At 39.7% G+C, this 22,784-nt stretch overlaps 1 protein-coding gene across 1 annotated transcript in view; it reads left to right on the forward strand.

Annotated features, from left to right (window-relative positions):
- LIMCH1 (LIM and calponin homology domains 1) overlaps positions 1–4,881 on the forward strand; it is a 326,880-nt gene extending 321,999 nt beyond the window's left edge. Inside the window, exon 35 of the mRNA XM_080797210.1 lies at positions 1,970–4,881. Within this exon, the coding sequence (XP_080653336.1) occupies positions 1,970–1,995 (26 nt within the window). The 3' untranslated portion in view covers positions 1,996–4,881. The remainder of the gene's footprint in view (positions 1–1,969) is intronic.
- The last annotated feature ends 17,903 nt before the right edge of the window (positions 4,882–22,784 follow it).

The following is a 22,784-nucleotide window of genomic DNA, read 5'->3' on the forward strand; positions in this document are numbered from 1 at the left end:
CTTTGTGAACTTTTTTTCATAGAAAAGATTTTCATGTAAAGTAATTAAACATACCTTTTTCTACTCTTTCCTTTTTGGATTCTGGGTTCTGTGTCCTGCTTAGAAAAACTTTTACTACTTCAAGGATTTAGCTGGGATTTCTCCCAGAATTATTCTTTATTTCCTCTTTCACATATAACTACGTGATCATCACAAATATATTTTGGGACAAGAACTGAGATAGATATCCAAACTTTTTTCCCCCCAGTTACAAGTTGTGCAAATATAACTGAAGAATCCCTTTTTTTTTTTCATTAATTTGAAATGCCAGCTTTCTCATAAAGTAAGTTCCCATAGGTATTTGGATCTATTTCTAGGTGTTTTATTATGTCTTATTAACCTACTAATTCTCAAGTGTTGAATAGTTTTAATTATTATAGCTTCTTAATATGTTTTCATATTGAGTAATAATGACTATTTTCTTTCCAGTTGTTTTTTCCTAACTCTTCTTTCATGTTTATTTTTCCAGGTAGATATTAATATTATATTGGGGCTAAACTTAACACGTGACAGGGACGATGACCGGCATATCTGAGAATAGTGCTCATTTCTTTCTTGGTGTCAGAAGAAACAAATATATTAGCTTAAATGTGAATCAGTAGAGGAGATAATAGTTGGCTCGAGAAGTATAAATATAGTTGAATTGGTTGAGTATATCCCAGATGCAATAAAAAAAAAAGTCAGAATGGAAAGAAATGGCTAAAAAATCATTTTTCTTTCTTTTTTATTTGATTCTGATATGAGTTGGGTGGGGGATGGGTAGATGGAAGGGATGGTTTACATCATAGGCGTTCTAAGTGAAACAAAATGATTTCATTGTGTGGAATAATAAAGCCTGGATATATAATCCTATTTTCTTCAAGTAACTAGTCACATTTAAATGAAATTTTTCTGTTGGAGGGGAGAAATTGCATAACAGCATATTAAAATGCAATTCCTAAAAGCAATGTAAATAGTTTTTAAGTTCATATGTAAATGGGAATGGAAGTGCAAAACAAATCACCTGCCACAAATCAAGCCATCACGTGGTTAACTCGTGCCATTTGTGCTTGGGTATTGGGTGACTGTGTCTCTGAGTCTGTTCCGTCATTCATTCTGGTGAAATGCATTTATTGCAAAATCCCCAGGGTCTTTTCCAGTGTTGCAATTGCCTCATTACAACTCTAGTGCCTCCAATGAAAGAGAAACTTTGTGAAGGTTTCAGCAGGAAATACGGAACCCAAACCATCCTTCTAGATGGAGTTGCCAGATAAAATAGAAGATGCCCCCATTAGAATGTTTTTGCCCTTTTAAATTTGAATTTCAGATAAACAATTATCTTTTTTTTTTTTAGTAACTGTAGGTCCCAAATATTCCATGGTCAGGATTTAGCACAAGTATATCTCAAATATCACATGGGATATACTTATACTAAAAAAAATTTATTTTTTTAAATTTGTGGTTTACCTGAAACTCAAATTTTATTGGGTGTTCTGTGTTTTTATTTACTAAGTCTAGCAAATGTGTATGAGTCCATATGTAAATCCCATGTCACACTCCTCCAGTTGCAATGTATTTATTCTTCTAGAAACCAAAACCTAAAGGACCAGAGAAGAGAGAATGTTTTCTTGCTTATTTGCCCCTAGAAGACAAGGTAGGGAGTTTAACGAAGATCATTTGGCTGAAGGGTGAAATCCAGAGGATTTCAACCAAACTTGACAGGGCAGATGAATCCCCAGGACTCCTTGTTACATTCTGGAATGGGACTCAGGAGGGCCTGTCTGACCACCTCCTGGTGACGCCAGTACTTCTCTTCCCTGGGCCGCACTTGGAGCAGCAGAGGGGGACAAACCCCCTCAGAGGGAGAAGAGATTTGAGGTCATTACCAGTGCCCTGAGGCAAGAAGTGTTGCATCCTCTAACCAAATACTACCTCGTGTTCTTTGTCGCAGGTGCTGGCCAGCCCACAACATTGTGACGTGCTTTTCAAGCTTCCAGATCACTCACCATTTCTTTCTGGAGGGTGTCCCCTGGCAACCGTTTCACCAAATCCCAAGTGCGGGGGCTCCTTGGCGTCTTCCTAATTTCGGAAAGGCTGTTCTAAAAGATGGTATCTGTTCTTCTGTAGCACAGTGTTTGCATTCTTCCTGGTTTTCCATTTCGGTTTTGATTTTTGTTTTCTTTTGGTTTTGCATTTGCACAGTATATACAAACGAATAAATACAGCGTCGTGATCCTGTAGTTCACACGAAGGTCTTACCGTGGGCCAACAGGCTCATGGTTTCAGATGGGTTCTTCTCTTCTCTGGGAGTTCCTGAGATGAATGAGGCAATAAACCTGTTTCATTGTAGTATTTTTAGGAATTAAATACTTCATGTTTACAGAATTGAGCTGCAGAAAGTGCAAGACATGCCAATTTGAGATGTGTCGTCTTCTTAGATGGAAGCCTAGCATTCATGCATTTCAGAAACTAAAAATCACACCGTAGAGCTCTGAGCTATAACTTTTTTTTCACGCAGAGACGCTAGTCTGATACTACATACTGTAATCCCGAGACATCTGTTACTTACCTTTGGAGGTGGAAGTCCTACCAATAAATTATTGTGCCGTTAGTATTAGATTTTGTGTGCTTTGGAAGTTCTGTCATTCATAGAGGCTGGTCCGTTAAATAAAGCGAACCCTTGCAGTATCAGCTAGACTTACTCTGTGGGGACACTGCCCAAGGGTAGGAAGAAACCATAGGGAAGTATTTCAGTCATCGTCTCCGAAGTTCTTACCAAAATCTGTGAGGAAGTTTTATCTCCAGAAGAGTGGTGGGTCAGTGAGAGCCGGGAGGGTTTTGGTGCTTGCTTCTCTTCAGGTTGTAGATTGAATAAGAGACTCCGTGTGAGGCCTTTGGAAGCTCTCACCAAGATCAGTCCATCATGAAGTGTGACCAGGGCTCACCCTTGCCTACAAGTTCTTCTTGGGGGCCCGAAGGTGTCTAAAGCAAAGCATTAAGACCCTCCTCCTAGAACTCAATGACATATGTCGTCATGAGCCACCAACGTGCGATCAGCAAGAAGAACTTCCAACTCACAGTGCGCCCGGCCCACCGCAGCGGACATCTGCCCTCTCCCGTTCTCCTGTATCACCAACCCTCTTGACTGTCGACAATTCTAGAACTTTAGAGCGGAGCTCTTGTGGAGAGCTGGCTTCCTGTCTGCCCTGTGTGATGAGTTTCCGCTGGCCAAGAAAGGACTCCAGTTACTAAAAAGCATCACGTTTTAGATCTCCAGGCTGTTTTTCTTTAAGACTGGGGAAAGGGGAACTATTTATTCTGCCTTAAAATAACGGCAAATAAGTGAAGATGACATTTTGTGAATGTAGACTATGGATATACTCCTAATAGGTTAATGTAGTCATACAAAGAGATCAAGTAGATGTTTTTCTGTTTATGTAAGCAAAAATTTTTTTTTCCTGTGTCTTATTGAGTAGGGCTAGCAATTATTTATTTACATGCTAGACTGTTCTCTGCATGCGGGTTCCATGTAAGTGCAGAAATTCCCTCAGCCACTGGAGGTAGTTTGACCATCTTGTCATTTGGAAGAGCTGTTGTTAGATTGGAATTTACACATCATTTCATTAAAAAATTGTGCCTTAGAAAATGCGAAGCTGTTGCACATAGTCAGTGATGAATTCTGGATACAGTATGTTGAAGAGAGGTGAAGTCACTTCCACGTCACTAAGACTTCTCGTGGAGGTGTTCGCTGTTTTACAGGAAAAAAAAAATGTAAAAAAAAAGAAAAAGCAAAATAGAAAAAAAATTTAAAAGTTTTGAAAATGTACAGATTAAGTTCAATATTTTGATTAACCACTTGCATGTTTTATTAAATATTTTGATAATGTGGATGTTTACACTTTGCATGATATTAGCAGAGTACTTTGCCACAAATAATGCACAAAACATGTACAATATGATCATTCATAACCGATTTTTATAGAATACTTTTTACATGTGGAACTCCATCTGTTATGTAAGGACTATATGAATAATGCACATTCTCCTCTGTTTTCACAAACCCATTTATACATATTTCTTAGTGAGCCTCATTGTACATGTATTGAAGCCTGAATCGAGTCAAGAAAAATAAAGCCCCATTCTCCAGCTGCGAAATGTGCTTTCCCATAATGAACAATAGTCACCAGCACAGAATAATCTCCAACATTTTCTAAATTCTAATTGCCAACTGTTTCTATTTATATTTGATTTCTATTTCATTTGGAGTCTGTTACATGGCATCTCGGGCAGACTAGATCTTGTTTTTTCCAATGCAGCATAGCGAGTATGATCTATTTCTTTTCAAATAATCTTTGAGATCCCAGGGGAAAAAAAAAAAAGAAAAAGCTCTGCTCTGTTGAGCTACAATGGAACTGCGCTTGTTTAAAAAGCAGATGAGGCAAGTGAGTGATTTATTGTTCTTGAGGAAATATACGGTTTTTCCCCTCACGCTCCAAAAGCTAGTCCTTTCTCTTTCTTAAGAAAAAAAGAGTAACCCTTTGTTTTTCACTAACTAGCAAACCATGTCATTTCCTCATTCTTTCTATGTAGTGTTATTAATGCAAGACCTATTCTAGTTATCTATACACAGTGTAAGACGTAACAAACTGAAATGATCCACCTCGTATGTGAGTCCGTCCGAAAGGTGTTACTGCTCTGGGTGGGCCAATGTTCTCTATCAGTTATACTAACCTTCATTTAAAAATATTTATTCTAAAATGCCTCTGAGAAATAGTTAAAAAAAAAAAAAAGAAAAATTAAAAGTTGTCTAAAATGCAACAGCTTTTATAGTAAATGTACATTTATAAATAAAATACTCAAATCAACTTTGTACTCTATTATTTGGGGGGTAGGAGGGGTCAGCTTTCGGACTTGGGGAAGAGAGAATCAGGCTCGCTCCCTTGTAGCTTCGGGTCTGGGGTTACGTAGTCAGATGATGGCCATGAAGCATGTTTGCATATGCATCTTGTTCCATTTTTGAGGTCAGCTCTTTAAGGCAAATCGAACTTCACAGCTGGTTGTAGGAATCACTAAGGAATTGCCTTCCACGGAAGGATTCAGACTCCTTGAGCTGAGACACACAGTCACCAGGAGAGACCCTGCAAATGCCAGTGGAAATTATCTGAAACAACCAAATGCTGGAGCGTTTCCAGCACTGGCCGGAGAGAACCAAGCCAACCCCGTGAAGTCGCTAGATTCTGCCACTGTCCTTAGCGCTTCTCCAATGTTCCCGCTCACTGTCTACATATAGTCATTTCACTGAGGGCTTTTTTTTCTCCATTGTGGAGCCAGGAAATTGGCTGCAAAACAGAGGCTTCCTGCTAATGCCATGAACTTTCCACAGTACACATGCACCTTGCCTGGCCCTGTGTCTCAGATTTGTAAGCCGTGCTGCTAAAAGCAAGCAAATTCTGTGAAAGCTCCCATCGCTCTAAGACGCAGTGTTCCAATTGCCGCCGCGGATTCGTATTCTGGTTCTTTTTTGCCAAGTGCGGTAGGCAGCTAGTGGTTGCCACCCTTTCCATAGATAAATGACTTCTTTCCCTTGCCTGAGAGAGTTTGAGTGGCTCTCAGAGCGGTGGCCTATATCCATCCTTACTTAAATGAGATTCCGTTCAACTACAAAGAGAAGATTGTTATCACAACACGTGCTCTCCAGAGAATGTCTTTACCAAAAGAATAACATTCTACCTCAGACCTGCTGGACTAGCTTGCTTTCCACGGACTTGCTTCAAGACCTAAGGACTTCTTGGTAGGGTCCAAATTTAGACCACAAAGGACCCTGCCCCATCCTTGGACATGATCAGAGTCGGGGGGTTACAAACTCAAGTGACTGGAGGGACCAGTTATGTACTGTAGGAAGCAAAAGTGGGAAATAGAGTGGTGTAGTCTACGGCAAACGGGCAAAAGAACAGTTCGGTCTAAAAAAAGAGGCGGCTACCTGACGCCAAGCAATTGTTTGCTTATGAAATCTGCAGCCTTTTAAATGTTGACAACAATTCAAAACATTTCCCAATGTGTGCCAAGCCAACTTGTGAGACTCCCCCCCCCCCCAAAATACATCTGCAAGTCTAAGTTTGTCCTCAGGCCACCCGTTTACAACCCACAGTTAATCTTCTCTTGGCTTTTCTGTCAGCTGCTACACACTTGCTTTCCTAAGTGTCACTTCCTTTGACAAACATACTGAGAAACGGCTGAGGAAAATACTTATTTTCGGAGGGTCTTGGGTCATTCTGAGAAGCTCAAAGAGCCGTCGATCAGCCAGTTGTATTGCTACAATTCTTAACACTTTGGGGCAGCATTGTTGGTGTATTGTCCCCAAAGACGGCTATTTTAGAAGCCCCCATGTTCAGTGCTTTCCCGAACCATGCCCTTCCCCTTAATAGTTCTTCCGAGTGACTCGAAACCACAGGAAAATGTTTATACATAACAAAGTAGAACTTTTCCTAAACTTCTTGAGCATCATTTCATCAAAGGTGGTTGTGCCAGCATCGTTTCGTTTATCAAAAAGCATTTTGGGGACGCCTGGGTGGCTCAGTGGGTTAAGCGTCTGCCTTCGGCTCAGGTCATGATCTCAGGGTCCTGGGATCAAGCCCAGCATCCTGCTCCCTGCTCAGTGGGGAGCCTGCTTCTCCCTCTGCCTGCTGCTCCCCCTGCTCATGCTCTCTCTCTCTCTCTGACAAATAAATAAATAAAATCTTTTTAAAAAGCCAGCATTTTGGGCATGTATATATACACCTTGTTATTCCATAGACAAGAAATGAGGTATAATACTAATAAGTGACTTACTCTGGATGAGTATAAGATTTTACATAATTGTGTGTTTCATCAACAGTGACTAGGTTAACCTCCTATTCAACCGTGCTTGGCTCTCGTGTCTGGGACCTCACATGAGACCAACTAGGAGGACCTCTGAGCAGAGCTGGAATTTGGCAGAATTTAATTTACACTCAAATGGGGGAGCAGAACATTCTTTTTATAGTAAATGTATACTTAAAAATTCTCAAATGGACTTAGAATTCCATTTTTACCCCCTAGGGTTTGATTTCTTTCTCTGAGAAGACAGACAAGAGCTGGCCCTTAGGATGTGACATTGGGCATCTTAGCATTTGCTGGAACGGATGCTAAAGGGTCTCTCCAGCAGAGCCCCACTGACCTCTGCCCTGACACACGACACTCCCAAAGCCCCTCTACCCTCCCCAAATCTGGTCTCCAGAGCTGGGAAAAAGTAGCCTGCCTGATAACACGTTTGTCCAGCCCAATCTTTGTTTCACAATGGGACCTCCACTTTCTCAACCTCAACAGCAAAGGCCTGAACAAAGGAAGGGTCTCTTTCTAACCACCCCAATGGGGAGGTGACCCTGAGGGCACACGCAGTGATTCCTATGTCACAATATTATTTCACTGCTAACAGATTCACTGACAACACTCAATCAAGGCATTTCATTTTTCCAGCAAGAATAATGACATTATCCAAGAAAACCTGGTTTCTTTAGAAAATACTGTGGCAGGAAAGTGACTGAAGTATAACTCTAGGAAGCCCCATAAACATTTCCTCAAGCACTACACTCCCACTCTGCATGGGCCAGCATGAATTTTTTTTTTTAAATTTATTCCAGCATGAATTATTATCCCAAGCTCTGATCCTGGAGCATTCATCAGTTCCTTCTGAATCCATGAAAAGTTTGGATGATAGTTCATGTTTTCCAATACTTTGAATATTGAGAAGCTACACCTTGTTTATATGGTAACACTCTGGGAAACAAGTGGAGTGTTTGATTGGCTAAATGTAGAATACCTATTCTGAGATGATCCAAGAAAGTTTCAAAAGGAGGACTAATCAAAGTAATTTGTCTTACCAAACAGTAACATTTACAACAAAGATAAAAGTAAACAAGTACATATCTTGGGCAAGAATTAATAAACTGATCATAATTAACACAGCAAAGTGTATGGCCCAGAAATAGACCCAAATAAGCATGAAAATTTTAGTGTATAATAATAATGGTATCATAAATCAGTGGATACAGGAGGAATAGTTAATTAATGTCACCTCTTCACAATAAAATTAATCTCAGATGAATTAAAGTGTTAAGTGAAAAAAATGAAAGAATGATAGTTTTAAATATGTTTAAATACATAATAAAGGGAATTTTAGGCAAAATTTAAAAGTGATGAAAAACTTGGGTTAATATTCCCAACAAATAAGCCAAAAAGTTAATATCTTCAACATATGAAGTCCTTTGCAAATGAATAGAAAGTGGGCAAAGGAACATTAAAAAGCTGGACAGAGGGGTCTGGGTGGCTCAGTGGGTTAAAGCCTCTGCCTTTGGCTCAGGTCGTGATCCCAGGGTCCTGGGATCGAGCCCCGCATCGGGCTGTCTGCTCAGCAGGGAGCCTGATTCCTCCTCTCTCTCTCTCTCTCTCTGCCTACTTATAATCTCTGTCTGTCAAATAAATAAATAAAATCTTTAAAAAAAAAAAAGCTGGACAGAAAAGAAAAGAAATATAAATGGCCAGTAAACATGAAAAAAAATGTTCAACTGTACTGATGATCAAAGAAATGTAAATTAAAACAACAGTAAGACAAGACTCTCCCTATACCCCTCCAAAACAGAAAGTCATTCAATTATATTAAGAACTAAAAACTTCCATATTGCAAAAAGAAAGTTTTTAAAAGGCTACAAACCAAGAGAAGTTTTGTCCCAGGTACAACCAACAGAGAATTAGTATCCAAACTGTATAAGGAACTCGAAAATATCAATAAGAAAAATACAAACAGGTCAATTTTAAAAATGGACAAAAAATGAAGAGTGACATCGTATAAAATATGAACAACCAAAAAAAGCAAAAATATATTCAACTGCATTAAGAAGAAAATGCATATGAAAACCATTATGAATGTCATTTTAAGCACACTGAATTGATAAAAATTTAAAAACTTTGATGACACCAATACTTAGTGAAGACATGAAGCAATGGAAACTCAAACACTACTGATAAAAATGTATATGGTAAGAGGTTAACATTCAAAATGTATAAAGAACTTAAACAGCTCAACACTAAAAAACCAACTAATCTGATTTAAAAATGGATGGAGAATCTAAATAAACATTTTTTCCAAAGAAGACAGGCAGATGGCCAACAGACACAGGAAAAGAGCTCAACATCACTCATCATTTTCCTAATCTCATTTCCTATCTCATTGTGCTATCAGCTCACACCTGTCAGAATGGTGAAAGTAAAACAACACTTAAAAACAAGTGTTGGTGAGGATGTGGAAAAAAGAAAACCCTCAAGCACTGTCAATGGGAATGCAAACTGGTGCAGCCACTGTGGAAAAGAGTATGGAAATTTCTCAAAAAAATTAAAATTAGAACTACCATATGATCTGGTAATTTCACTACTGGATATCTATCAAAAAAACAAAAACCAAACAAAAAAAAACCACTAATTGGAAAAAATGCATTGACCCTTATGTTTATTGACATATATATGACCCCTATGTTATTATTTACAATAGCCAAAATACAGAAGCAACCCAAGCAACCATTGATAGATAAATGGATAAAGAAGATGTGCTTTATGTGCACACACGTGCAGAGACACACACACACACACACACACACACACACACAAACGCATGCAGGAATATTACTCGGCCATAAAAAAGGACAACTAGCCATTAGCAACAACATAGATGGACCTAAAGTAAAATAAGTCAGCCAGAGAAAGAAAAAAACCATATGATTTCACTCCTATATGGATTTGAAGAAACAAAACAAATAAATAAATAAAAAGAAAAAAGATAAAAAGATAAAAAAAAAGAAAAACCCCACTCTTAAATTGAGAGAACAAAATGGTGGTTGCCAGATTGTGGAGGGGGCGTGAAAGATTTTTTTCAAAGATTATATATTGGTAAATAATTCTGCTTTAGCTTAGTGAAACTGATGAAGCTCATACCCCTTAATGTAGCAATTTCACCTCTAAAACATAACTACCTTAGCCTAAACTCTAGAGAAACTCAAACTTTCACAAATGTCCTCCATGAAACATGTTCAAGAATGACCCTCACAGTGCTGTTTGGATATAAATTATGCCATCTCACTTTAGCAGTGAAAAATGAGCAAACTACAAAGTGTACACATACATTTGGATGAATCTCAGGAAAAATAATAGGTTAAAATAACAAGCCGCCTTGTGCTTAATTGGGCAGCACATATACCAAAAATAACAAGACACCCCATATGACATACATTGTGACACAATTGACATAATTTCCAAAGACAATAGGAAACTAAGCATTGGGGCACCTGGGTGGCTCAGTCATTAAGCATCTTCCTTCAGCTCAGGTCATGATCTAAGGGTCCTGCGATAGAGCCCTGCATCAGGCTCACTGCTCCATGAGAAGTCTGTTCTCCCTCTCCTACTCCCTCTGCTTGTGTTCTCTCTCTCTCATGTGTCTCTCTGTGTCAAAAAAATAAATAAAATATTAAAAAAGAAAAAGAAAATGAAGCATTAAGTTCTCCTGGGAGGCATATAATATGTGATAAAAGTAAAGCAAAGCCAAGGAATAATACAAAATTCAGGATTTGGGCTCAAAGTGGGGGAATGCTATCAAGGAGTGCTCACAGGAGTATCAACTTTATTGCCTTTTTATTTTCTATCATTCATAAGTTCTGTTTTGAGTACCTTCAGCCTTACTAGGTATTACCAAACTGCCTTTTGTTTTGTTTTGTTTTGTTTTGTTTTTTTAGAGAGAGTGCATGCAAGGGTGTGGGGAACGGGGGAGGAGGAGAAGAGAGAATCCTGAAGCAGACTCCCTGCTGAGCAAGGAGCCCAGTGTGGGGCTCAAACCCAGGACCCTGGGATCATGACCTGTGCTGAAATCAAGAGTAGGATGCTCAGCTGACTGAGCCACCCAGGTACCCCACCAAACTCCTTTTTAAAGTGATTTTTTCTGCTAATCTAATAACAATGTGTGGAAGATCCATTCCTTCCATCATACCCAAAACTTACTATGTCAGCCTTCTTAATTTTTGCCGGTCTGGTGGAAGGAAAATGGTGCTTCCTCATTTTGATTAGCATTCCCCCCGGCTACGGTAAAATTGAGCATATTTTCACATCTTTATTGGATGGTTCAGTTTCACTTCTGTGAATTGTCCATTCATTTCTTTTGCCAATTTTCCTATTTAACTGCTTTTCTTTTTTTATTACTTTTTAGGGATTTTGTGAAGATTCTAGATTCGACTCCTTTATCAATCACATGCATTGCAAATGCTTCTGTCCATCTGTGGCTTGTCCTGTGAATTTCATCATGTCTTTCAACAGTCGATTTTTAATTTGACATAGTAAATATATGAATATTTGTACATGTTTTGTGCTTCTTTTTTTTTTTTTTTTTTTTTAAATTTTTTTTTTTTTTTTAATTTATTTATTTGTTAGAGAGAGAGCGAGCGAGCACAGGCAGACAGAGTGGTAGGCAGAGGCAGAGGGAGAAGCAGGCTCCCTGCGGAGCAAGGAGCCCGATGTGGGACTCGATCCCAGGACGCCGGGATCATGACCTGAGCCGAAGGCAGCTGCTCAACCAACTGAGCCACCCAGGCGTCCCTGTTTTGTGCTTCTTGAGTCCCATTCTAGAAATCCTTCACTACAATTCTATAAAGATATTCTGCTATCTACTCTTAAAATTTTTTAAAGTTCTGAATTTCACATTCAGATCTTAATCAAGTAAAGTAAGGTTTAGTGTTTTTTCCCTTTGGATAGTCTGTTTTCCCAGAACCACTTATGAAATAATTCATCTTTTGTTTTACTGATTTGTAATGTCACTTCTGTGAGGGGCTATTTTGCATAAATCTGAGAGTCTGTTTTCAGACATTTTTCCATTCCATTTGGTCTATTTGTCTATCCCTACACCAATATCACACTTCTTAATTAGTATATTTTGAGATTAAGCCTTGATACATGGAAGGGCAAATTTCCTTCCTTTCTCAAAATTGTCTTGGTCATTTTGGGACTTTACTCCTCCATATGAATTTTAGGGTAAGCTGTGAAGTTTCTCTAAACTACCTCTTGGGATTTTGATCAAAAGATAACTTAAAGACCATAATTTTTTAATTGTTTTGTTAGTATACAAAAATACCACCTTTTTTAACGTTTCTCTTGGACCAGCAAATTTGTGGCACTCTCTTATTAGTTGTAACACATTGATTGTTGTTTCTCAGGCATCTTTTATATAGTCAATCATCATCTACAAAAAAAAAAGATTATTCTCTCTCTTTCCAATTACATCTTCATTTTTTCATGTGTTACTGTATTGTTAAGATCACTAGTAAAAGGTGATAATGAGTATCCTTGTCTTACATTGTTATTTTCTAAATTATTTCATTTTTAAACTTTATTTGTTGTTAGTACTTATTAGTGAAGTATAGTGAAGTATAGTTATTAGTTATTAGTTAATATAGTTATTAGTGAAGTATAGTTAACATACAATGTTACATTAGTTTCAGGTGTATAGCATGGTGATTTGTCAATTCTATATAGTACTCAACGTATCCCACAATAAGTACAGTCACCACCTGTCTCCATATAATGTTATTATAATATTATTGACTATATTCATTGTGCTTTTGTACTTTTGTACTAAAATCACACTGTTAGTTATATTAGCAAAACAATTAGAAAGACATTCTAGATATCTAGCAATAGAGAAATAGTTGTGAAAATAATGGTATATCATTATTATAACATTCTACCATTGAAAAACTGCATTTTCAAAAACATTTCATTTACATTGTGAAAATACTGACTAAAGGGGGACGTGGGTGGCTCAGCTGACTAAGCATCCCCACTGATGATTTCCCATCAAGTCATGATCTCAGGGTCAGGAGGTTGAGCCCCGTCAGGCTCCACACTCAGCGAGGAGTCTGCTTGGGATTCTTTGCATCCCTGTGCCCCTCCCCCCGTTCATACTCTCCCTCTCTAAAATAATAATAAATAAATAAATCTTTAAAAAAAAATACTGGCGCTAAAATATTACATTAAAAAGCCATGATATCTTGGGCTCCCTGCTCAATGGGGAGTCTGCTTCTCCCTCTCCCTTTGGCCTTCCCCTCTGCTCATGCTCTCGCTCTCTCTCTCAATAAATAAATGAAATAATAAATAAATAAATATTAAATAAAATAAATAAAATCTTTTTTAAAAAGCCATGATAGCAAATGATACATATGATTCAAGTTTTTTTTTTAATTTTTAAAGATTTTATTTATTTGATAGGGTCACAGCGAGAGAGGGAACACAAGCAAGGGGGTGTGGGAGAGGGAGAAACAGGCTTCCCACCAAGCAGGGAGCGAGCCCGATGCGGGGACCCAAGATCATGACCTGAACTGAAGACAGATGCTTAATGACTGAGCCACCCAGGCACCCCAAGATTCAAGTTTTCATAAGTAAAATATATGACATATGTTTTGTATTCTATATGTTACCCAAGTGGCCCCAGCTTTCAAGGCTTAGAGGATTGAGTTTCCCCATAATATCCAAATATAAATCCATGCCCCATCCTACAGGTCTCTGGGAAGTCGGGTCCTCTCTTCGGTTACTTGTGATGACCTTCAGTGTGTCCTGGTTGTGGCTTTCCACCTTCCACCCTTCCACGGCTGCCGCTGGATTCTTCAGGCCCTTTGCCTATTTCATCATTCTTTTGATACTTAAGCCCTAAACTTGGTCACAAACCGTCACTTCTTTATTCTTCAGCCACCAGCTAACAGGACTCTTGTGGTTTAATCAGCTTAAGTATGGCTTAAGGATAGCATAGCCAAATCACAAGGCAAGAAAGAAAACACCAAATTACAATTCATGTGTCATCGCTCTTAGAATCCATTGGCCATGGGGCGCCTGGGTGGCTCAGTGGGTTAACCCTCTGCCTTTGGCTCAGGTCATGATCTCAGGGTCCTGGGATCGAGTCCCGCATCAGGCTCTCTGCCAAGCAGAGAGCCTGTTTCCTCCTCTCTCTCTACCTGCCTCTCTGCCTACTTGTGATCTCCCTCTGTCAAATAAATAAATAAAATCTTAAAAAAAAAAATCCATTGGCCACACCTGTTCACAGGGAGCCATGTCTTTTCCTCCTCCTTAGCTGTGGCCTCTGGCCAGCTGTGGCCTGAAAGACACACTCAACTGGAGTGTGTGCTCTTTCACTCCATCTCTCTTCCCTCCTTTACCCTTTCCTGTCCCTTGGAATTCTCCCCTTATGTATGAACATGCTAGAGGAATGAGATCAAGTCAGTCATTATCATGATGATTTCTTACAGCTGCCCTCAGTCCACAATGAAAGCAGCCTTTACCTTACCAAATGTCTCAGTGAACACCTCAACCTAAAGAAGGAACACAGACTCTGGAGTTGGAAAGTCCAAGTTCAGAGTCTAGCTCTACCGCTTACTACTCATGACCTTGAGCAAGTTGTTTATCCACTCTGTGTGTTAGACATGAGGCATCATAGAACATATGACATAGTGTTATTGTGAGAATTGAATCGGGGAATGTATTTAAAATAGGACATATTCTAGCATATAAAAAAGGTTCGCAGTTTCCATTAGCATTGGTATTACCATATGTTGGTAGTAATATAATGCAAGTTATAGCAATAAAACTACTCTACCATTAGGGCTACAGTATGGAAAAAAAAAAAAAACCAAACTCCTGCTGAACTTGTATCTTTATGGCTAGACAGGCTTATCAGGATAGCTCTTCTGAGAAAAGAGAGTCTACCCCCAAGACAAACTCCAGCCTACATCATGAGGGCCACAGAGAGTGCAGAAATACTCACACACCATTGTGCAAAAGAAATATGTACCAACTCAGAAGGAAATAAAATACTGAAATGGATAAACAAAATACTGATAGCAGTTTCTTCTGATTAGTGAGATTATGGGTGATTTTATTCTGTCTGCATGCTTTTGTGTGTTTTGCCCACACTGACCATCTATTGCTTTTACAATATGAAAAAATAAGAACATTACAAAATACAGACAGCCTTCTTCTAAATCCACACCAGATAAGACAGTTTATTAGAATTTATTCAATCACGAAATTCTATAGTGATATGTACTCTCGGCTTAAACAAAGAGAGAATTCATCTTGGTATTCGGTCCTGGAAGAGCCCTTCCATCGTGTGGTCCTGTTACTGTTCTGGGAGCCGCCTGCAAGCCTTTCAGCGACAGCCCCTTCGTGCCGCGATTAGAGATCTATACCCTTGGGGCTGACTCAGATCTGAACATGAACTTGTAGCTGACACCAAATCCTCATCTCCATTTGCAGCTTACGTGTGTCGCATCCACCCTCGCCTTCAAAGTGGGTTGCAAAACCCGCTTCCCTAAAGCTTACGTCATTTGTCTAAAACCAGAGCGTTACCACTTTCCAAGTTTATTATGAACTTGCATTTGCATAGCAGAATGTACTTGGAGATCGGAAAAGGGATCCAGGTAGAGGTTAATGGCAAATGTCCTCTGCCCTCAGAAACACAACAATTAAGATGAATCAGAGGCTTCTGATTCTGAATCAGGTCTGTTCTCCTTGAGAAAACAGCTTGAGAGCCTTTTCCTAGCCTGCTAGTCCTTGAAAAAAAAAAAGGCAAAGCTTTTCTTACTGGGTTCTGTCATGGAACAGAATCCTAGGAACAGCTAGTAACAAAGACTGACAAAAGACGGGCAGATAAGAGAGTCCTAGAAAACGTGGTAGTTTGACGGGCTTGAGCATCTCCCAAAGTGTGTTCCTCAGAGGTACGATATGAAATACTCTTCAAGGAAAGAATTCCATGGTCAAACAAGTGTGAAAAGTACTGCATCCCCTTTCTCTTAGAGATACAGAATACAGATGAAAGGCCTGAGCAGTTCTGCAGTAGGCCCGTGTAAATGTGTTAAATCTGCATTTTCCTAAATATATTTCATCAGAAAACTCTGCTGCAGACTCTTCTCAAAAAGTCTTCTGACACGTGGGTTCCACAGCCTACACTTGGGGAAAAATTAATTGAACAATTAATACCTTTCGGAAATCATGCAAGTGCCTTGATAATAGGCAGATATGTTTTTTTAATTCTTAGACCATTTTTAAATTCTTAATGTCCAGCCTCAAGAATGGCAGCAATAAATCCAATGGGGATACTTGCGTCTGGAACTTACGAAAGCAGGAGGCGAAGGCTGATACAAGGGAAGGGCCAGGGCAGCTGCGGGAATGGCTGGAATTCATTAGCGCTTTTTATTCAGGGGCTGACTTCTGCTAAGAGAGTTCCAGTGGAAAGTGGTGCTTTCGTTAGGAATGCTATCAAGAATATGGCTGAAGTATTTACTTCTCAGTGCAGGAATAATAATTCCTTAAATACAACATTGGTGATACGTCAAGAGACAATACTGATGGAAAGAGTAATTTCCCTACCTCTTCCCTTCACCCAGCACTTAGGAGGAAAATCTCTAACACTAGTATCCGAGGATTCAAGCATGGAACCCTGCCCAGAGGGCTGGAGGGCCTCAACCCATCCTAGACCGTGTAATACCACCTCGCGGTCGGTTTAAGGAGAACAGACAGCCAGCATGAGGTAGTATTGAAAGGGGGTTAGACAGTCTGTCCTGATAGACCAAGGAAAGAATGCGTGGGAGTCAGGAGCTGGCGAAAGGGGCTGATACTGGTCGTCTCTGTGACCCGCAAAACCAGATTCTAGTCTCATTTGGTGTTTCAGAAGAGCATCCGAAAGATGCTCTTGTGTTTTCTACCTGGAGACTCTTTTGAATGGCAGAGTTTATCACTTGCCTTTGTCTAAATTACTAGTTTATTTTTGTGAGAGAGGGGGGAAGTAAGGTCAAGAAATATCTTTTTTCTTTAATAAATCATTTAATTTTGGTTGTTTTGGTAGAACATTTGTGGTAGTTCCCAGCTTCGGTGTCGCTTATCTTTATCCCCCGTGTAGAACTTGAGAATGATTTTTTTTAAAGATTTTATTTATTTGACAGAGAGAGACAGCGAGAGAGGGAACACAAGGAAGGGGAGTGGGAGAAGGAGAAGCTAAGCAGGGAGCCTGATGAGGGGCTCCATCCCAGGACCCAGGGATCAGGACCTGAGGCGAACGCAGATGCTTAATGACTGAGCCACCCAGGTGCCCTGAGAATGACTTGTGTATGCACATTGGTATACTTTACCTGATTCAGAGAACATAAAAGAGAAACTATTGAACAACCTCACAATCTCTCCTTCCATAATAGTTCTCAGAAAGGGGCTCAATAAAAACACTGAGATTTCTAATAACTTTAAAGTGTTCTTCACGGCCTGTCATAACAGATACCCCAAAGAAGGGGACTCTTGAATTCAGTGTCCCAGAGTAGCTTCCCAACAACCCTTCTATAGCAGTCATGCTGAGTAGGTGAAATTAACCCCTCCATTGGCTCCAGGGCTGTGGTATGATTGTTATGATCAGTCAGGACAATCCCAACCCCTTGCCACCGCTATTGGTTCCAGCAGTCTTGGTTTAAACCGATCAATGCATTGCTCCATCAGCAGGAATCTCAGAACTTTTGTTAGGTAGTTGAGGAAAGCGTTCTTTTCTGGATAAGAGAAAGGAAGCATGTGGAGCTAATTGTACTGACAGATATCCTATATATATATAACCTCAAGGGGTCCAGCCTTAGGCGGAAGCCCACACTGTAGATGGCAGATACAGCTCTGAAAAAAATAGAAGAAACAGAGTCAACAATGATACCAGTTCTGAAACTCACACCACTGCAGTTTCATAAAACTCATTAATTCCCTTATTACTTAATCTGACGTGAGTTGTTTTTTTCTATTACTTGGAATGGGAAGCTTCCTAACTGAGGCAGAAATAGTGGGCTATGGCACATGCATAAAATCGCATTAAAATTAACACAGGTGCTTACAATTTCATTCCTGGTAGTACTTGGGATTTTTTAAAAAAAAATTATGCTAATTTTAAGGTCAAAATTTAATAGTGTCTATGGTTTTTTCCTTAGTAACACCTTCTTTTCCTTTAATATCATTTTTTTATAAAAAGAAAATCATTGGTTTACCTTTCTTCTTGTTTATTCTTCAACACCAACCTCCTGGCTTTCCTATTTAGGGGGAAACAAAAACAAGGAGAAGAAGTCTGATATCTCTTTTTAAGTCAACATAGTTACTTCTACCTCATAAAAATTCGAGAAAGTTGGCTCTATTGATAGGGTGTGGCAGGTCTCCTATTTACAAGGGGCCTCCATCAGAAATGAAGTTCAGTTCCTCCTCAGGCTAACCGAGTAATGGAAAACTTGTGCCAGACGATTTTGCAGAAAAACAAACAAAAACACGGCCAGCTGTGGTCACATCCAAACCCATGGTTCTCCCCCCTACCCCCAAATTCCATATTGTATTTCTTCAATTTTCTAAGAATCATATTGCTTTCTCAACTGACCTTTCCTGGAGCTGGAAAGCTAAGTGATCTGGAAAAAATATAATATTTAATATTCCAATATTGAAGTCTGGGGTTGAGGGGCCTCTCTAAGCAGGTTTCTTCTGGGCCCTTTGGAAAGCACACTGTGGTTTTCCTCCTTCAAGCCACAAGGCAGATCTCCAATTGACGATATTTGGGCCAAAGCATCAGAAAAATGAATTGTGTGTCTAAAACAACACGTACGTGCTTAACCCACAGAGATTCATACTATTTATTTCAGAGCCAAGGTGATTCCCTTCAGCAACTTGTGCTGTAGTTGGTAGCCCACTGGGCGGAATTAGCGAGAGGTTAAAAGAGTTTTTTCTACTTGGTGACTAACCCCATCTGACTGTCTTAAGTGCGTCTGGCTTCTAGAACGTGCTTTTATTTCAGGTGATTATGAATGTTCCAAGTGGACTCATTGCAGCCACCTGGCTTAAGGACTGTAAGGCACTTCAGAAATCAAATTTCAGGAAAGAAGATTGGTTTGAGAAACAATGAACACGGAGAAATCTTCTCTTTGCAGAGCTGCTGTGTGTCAAAGTTTATCCTCATTATATTATGGTAGGAAGAAAAGAACAAATTAAGACATTGAACTGCTTTAAATTTGAGACCCAATTACATTTAACACTGCAAATCTTGTTACAGGACCTGTGGGCTTACCTTTTCCCTGTGTGAAGTCTGGTATACGTTAGCAAATAACATTTTTTAAAAAATCCTGGAATGGATCTGAGCTAAGTGGATAATCACCGCTACACATTCTCTGCCATATAAAAGAAGATCCTGTAGGATCCAAAGACTTTTATAATTATATCAAAAGTCCCTAAAGGGGCGCCTGGGTGGCTCAGTGGGTTAAGCCTCTTCCTTCGGCTCAGATCATGGTCTCAGGGTCCTAGGGTCGAGCCCTGCATCAGGCTCTCTGCTCAAAAGGGAGCCTGCTTCCCCCCCACTCTCTCTCTGCCTGCCTCTCTGTCTACTTGTGATCTCTCTCTCTCTGTCAAATACATAATAAAATCTTTAAAAAAAATAAATTTTTAAAAAATGGTCCTTAAAAAGAAGACCTTAAAATATGCTTCCTCCCTGCCCACTGTGGCTAGCGCCAGCATGTTTTAAATTAATAGCAATTAGATAACTGTACAAATTCTAATTTCTAATATTAAGGGTCATTCAAATGCTCAAACTATCCTTTTAAATTGGCTCCCATAGTGAAAGAACCATTAAGGGCTTAGTGATGTTCCAAGAAATCTTCCAAACAGGCAGGGGAGGGGAGAGAAGGGGAGAGCAAGGGAGACAGGGAGGGAGGGAGAGAGAAAATTGGCTCCTTTTCTTTGGCCAGTAACCCACATTTTAATTGAATTTTGATGAGATGATGGATGTTGTACTGCATTCCAAGCCTATATGCTAACTTAACAAGGCTGTCCGCTTAGTTTCCTCCTTTGAAGGCGCACTGAGATGAGTTTCTGCTAATTCTCTTACATAAAGCATGATGTGTATGTCTGATTCCTGCTTTGTGCCTGGAATTGTCATATTCCGCAAGCTGGTGCTATGCCGAGGAACTAGGTATCTGGTTGGAGGAAGAACTGACCCCTACCTGAATAATGTTCCACCAGCCAGGAAGCATCCATTGTGATATTTCAAAGGCACCCACTAAGGCATTTAAAACTTCCTAACAATATTTTTAAAGACTTATTTGTGCATCTCTTTACAGAAAGAACATGGCTCCAATGTTGAGGGCAGGTAGTTCATATCTGTCTACAAAATAAGAGTGATGAATGGAGCAATTGAGAAAATAGGTAATTTCAGCAAATTCTGGCACACGATCATTCATTCGTGTCCCAAGCTTCGGGCTTTAAGAAAAGTTGGGGGATAAACTCTACAAGTCATTTTTCTCTTTATTCTGAATAGTTTCAAATCCACAGTCTTTTTTTTTTTTTTTTAGGATAGTTGATATATAGTATTACAGGAGTTTCCGGTGTACAAATGAATGATTTGACAAGTTTATACATTTTGCTCTGTTCACCGCAAGGGTAGTTGCCATCTGTCCCATTCCATCACGATTACAATATCATTGACTGTATTCCTGTGCTGTGCCTTTTCTTCCCATGATCTACTCATTCCATAACTGGAGACATGTATCCCTCCTCCCCTTTACCCATTCTGACCAACCGCCCATCTCCCTCCCCTCTGGCAACCATCAATTTGTTCTCTGTATTTGTAGGTTGGAGTCTGCTTTTTGTTTGTCTATTCATTTGGTTTTGGGGGTGGGAGTGTTTTTGTTTGTTTGTTTTTAGAGTCCACTCATAAGTGGAATCATACAGTATTTGTCTTTCTCACTTTCTCAGTCTGACTTATTTCACTTAACATAATACCCTCTAGGTCCGTTCACATTGTCTCAAACGGCACAATCTCATCTTTTTTATGGCTGTGTGAGATTCTGTTCTATGTGTATATATGGCAGCCACAAAATTCCCAGGTGGCCATGGACAGAGACCCAGGGCTTGGCTTGATGCTAGGAAAAAAACTGATCCCCACACATCCTGAGATACAGGTCTAGACTTCAGGAAAACTCCTCATATCTATCTTGGTCCAGAACTCATCTCTCAGAGTAGACCAGCTACCTACCAAGAATCTTTGCAATCTCTTCATCCCATAATATCCTCTTTTCTCTGATACTGTTCTAGGTTGAATTGTGTCACCCTCAGAAATCTGTATGTTGAAGCCTTATTGCCCAGTACCTAAGAATGTGATCTGATTTGGAAATAAGGTCATTGCAGACAGAGTTAGTTAAGGTGAGGTCATCTTAGAGTAGGTTGGGCCTCTGATATGGTATAACTTGTAACCTCATAAAAAGAAGAAATTTGGACACAGACGTGCACACAAGGAAAGTGTCACATACACATGAAAGCAGGGATTGTGCTGATGTTTCACCAAACCAAGGAACCCAAAGATTGCCAGTAAGATGCCAAAATCTAGGGGAGAGGCAAGGAGCAGATGCTCTCACAGCCAACAGAAAGAACCAATCCTGCCAACATCTTGATCTCAGACTTCTAGCTCCCCAAACTCAGAGACAATCAGTTTCTGGTTTTTAAGACACCCAGTTTGTGGTACTTGTCCATAGCATACACGAACCCAAGTTCTAGTATTCAAATGCCCCCACAGAATCCAAGTTCACATACAGAAGTCAGAAACATTTATCTTCAGTGATGAGCCAATTTGTCATGTTTGGGATGGAGGGAGTCTAAAACATGTATGTTTGTATGGTATTATGGCTAGAAAGCCAGTTTTCCCCTATTCTTGATGATATAAGCTGTATTGACGATATAGGCTATATTGACATTTAATTGAAAACACTAAACAAAAGTTCACTTTTGACTAATGTTTGCATGTCAACAGAGATCGAGTAAATCACATCTTCCCTGGGTCTTATCTTCCCCAAGTGTGTGGCGATAGGTATAGCAAAAATAACTACTAAGGTCTCTTCTACCTCTGTATCTTATTAATTATCATGTTGTTACTTCTTGCTGTAAAAGAATATTCTCAATGAAAAAAAGTCAGAAACCATGGGAAAATACAATGCACACTTATTCCCGGCACCCAGAGAAACCATGCTTTGGAATAGAACCGGCATTTTAATTTAATAAACAACTGTTACATGAAATGTTTATTTGCATCCAACATACTTTCAAAAAGGACTTGTGGTGGCTTCCTTTGCATGCCTAATATTCCTAAGGATTACTGAAATTAGGCTAAAAGTAGAAGGGCTTTGTGATGAATACAAGGACCTTGTTGGTCCGTAACAGTGACATTAGCAAGAATAGCTACAGATGGTCACCAACATGGCTTCCCTGATGGCGGGGACTTTGCCTGTGTGTCTGCCCCTATATGCTTTGGTTACTATGCCAGGATTATTGCAGAAATTACCCTGAAATGGGGCCATGAATGAGAGGTAATTATCTGAAGACATTTTTTTTTTAAGATTTTATTTATTTTACGTGTGTGTAAAAGAGAGAACAAGCTAGAGAAAGAGCACAAGCAGGGGGAGGAGCAGGGGGAGAGGGAGAAGCAGACTCCCCGCTGAGCAGGGAGCCCTACACAGGGCTCCATCCCAGGACCCGGGACCATGACCTGAGCCAAAGGCAGATGATTAACCGACTGAGCCACCCAAACGCCCCTATCTGAAGACTTTTAAAGATGGTAGGCTATTTAAGGAAACTGGTCTACCTAGCATTTCTTAGCTACTGAACCAAAGTCATCACTGAGAGTGGCC

The sequence above is a fragment of the Martes martes genome (genome assembly GCF_963455335.1).
Source record: "Martes martes genome assembly, chromosome: 2".
NCBI classification, from domain to species: domain Eukaryota; kingdom Metazoa; phylum Chordata; class Mammalia; order Carnivora; family Mustelidae; genus Martes; species Martes martes.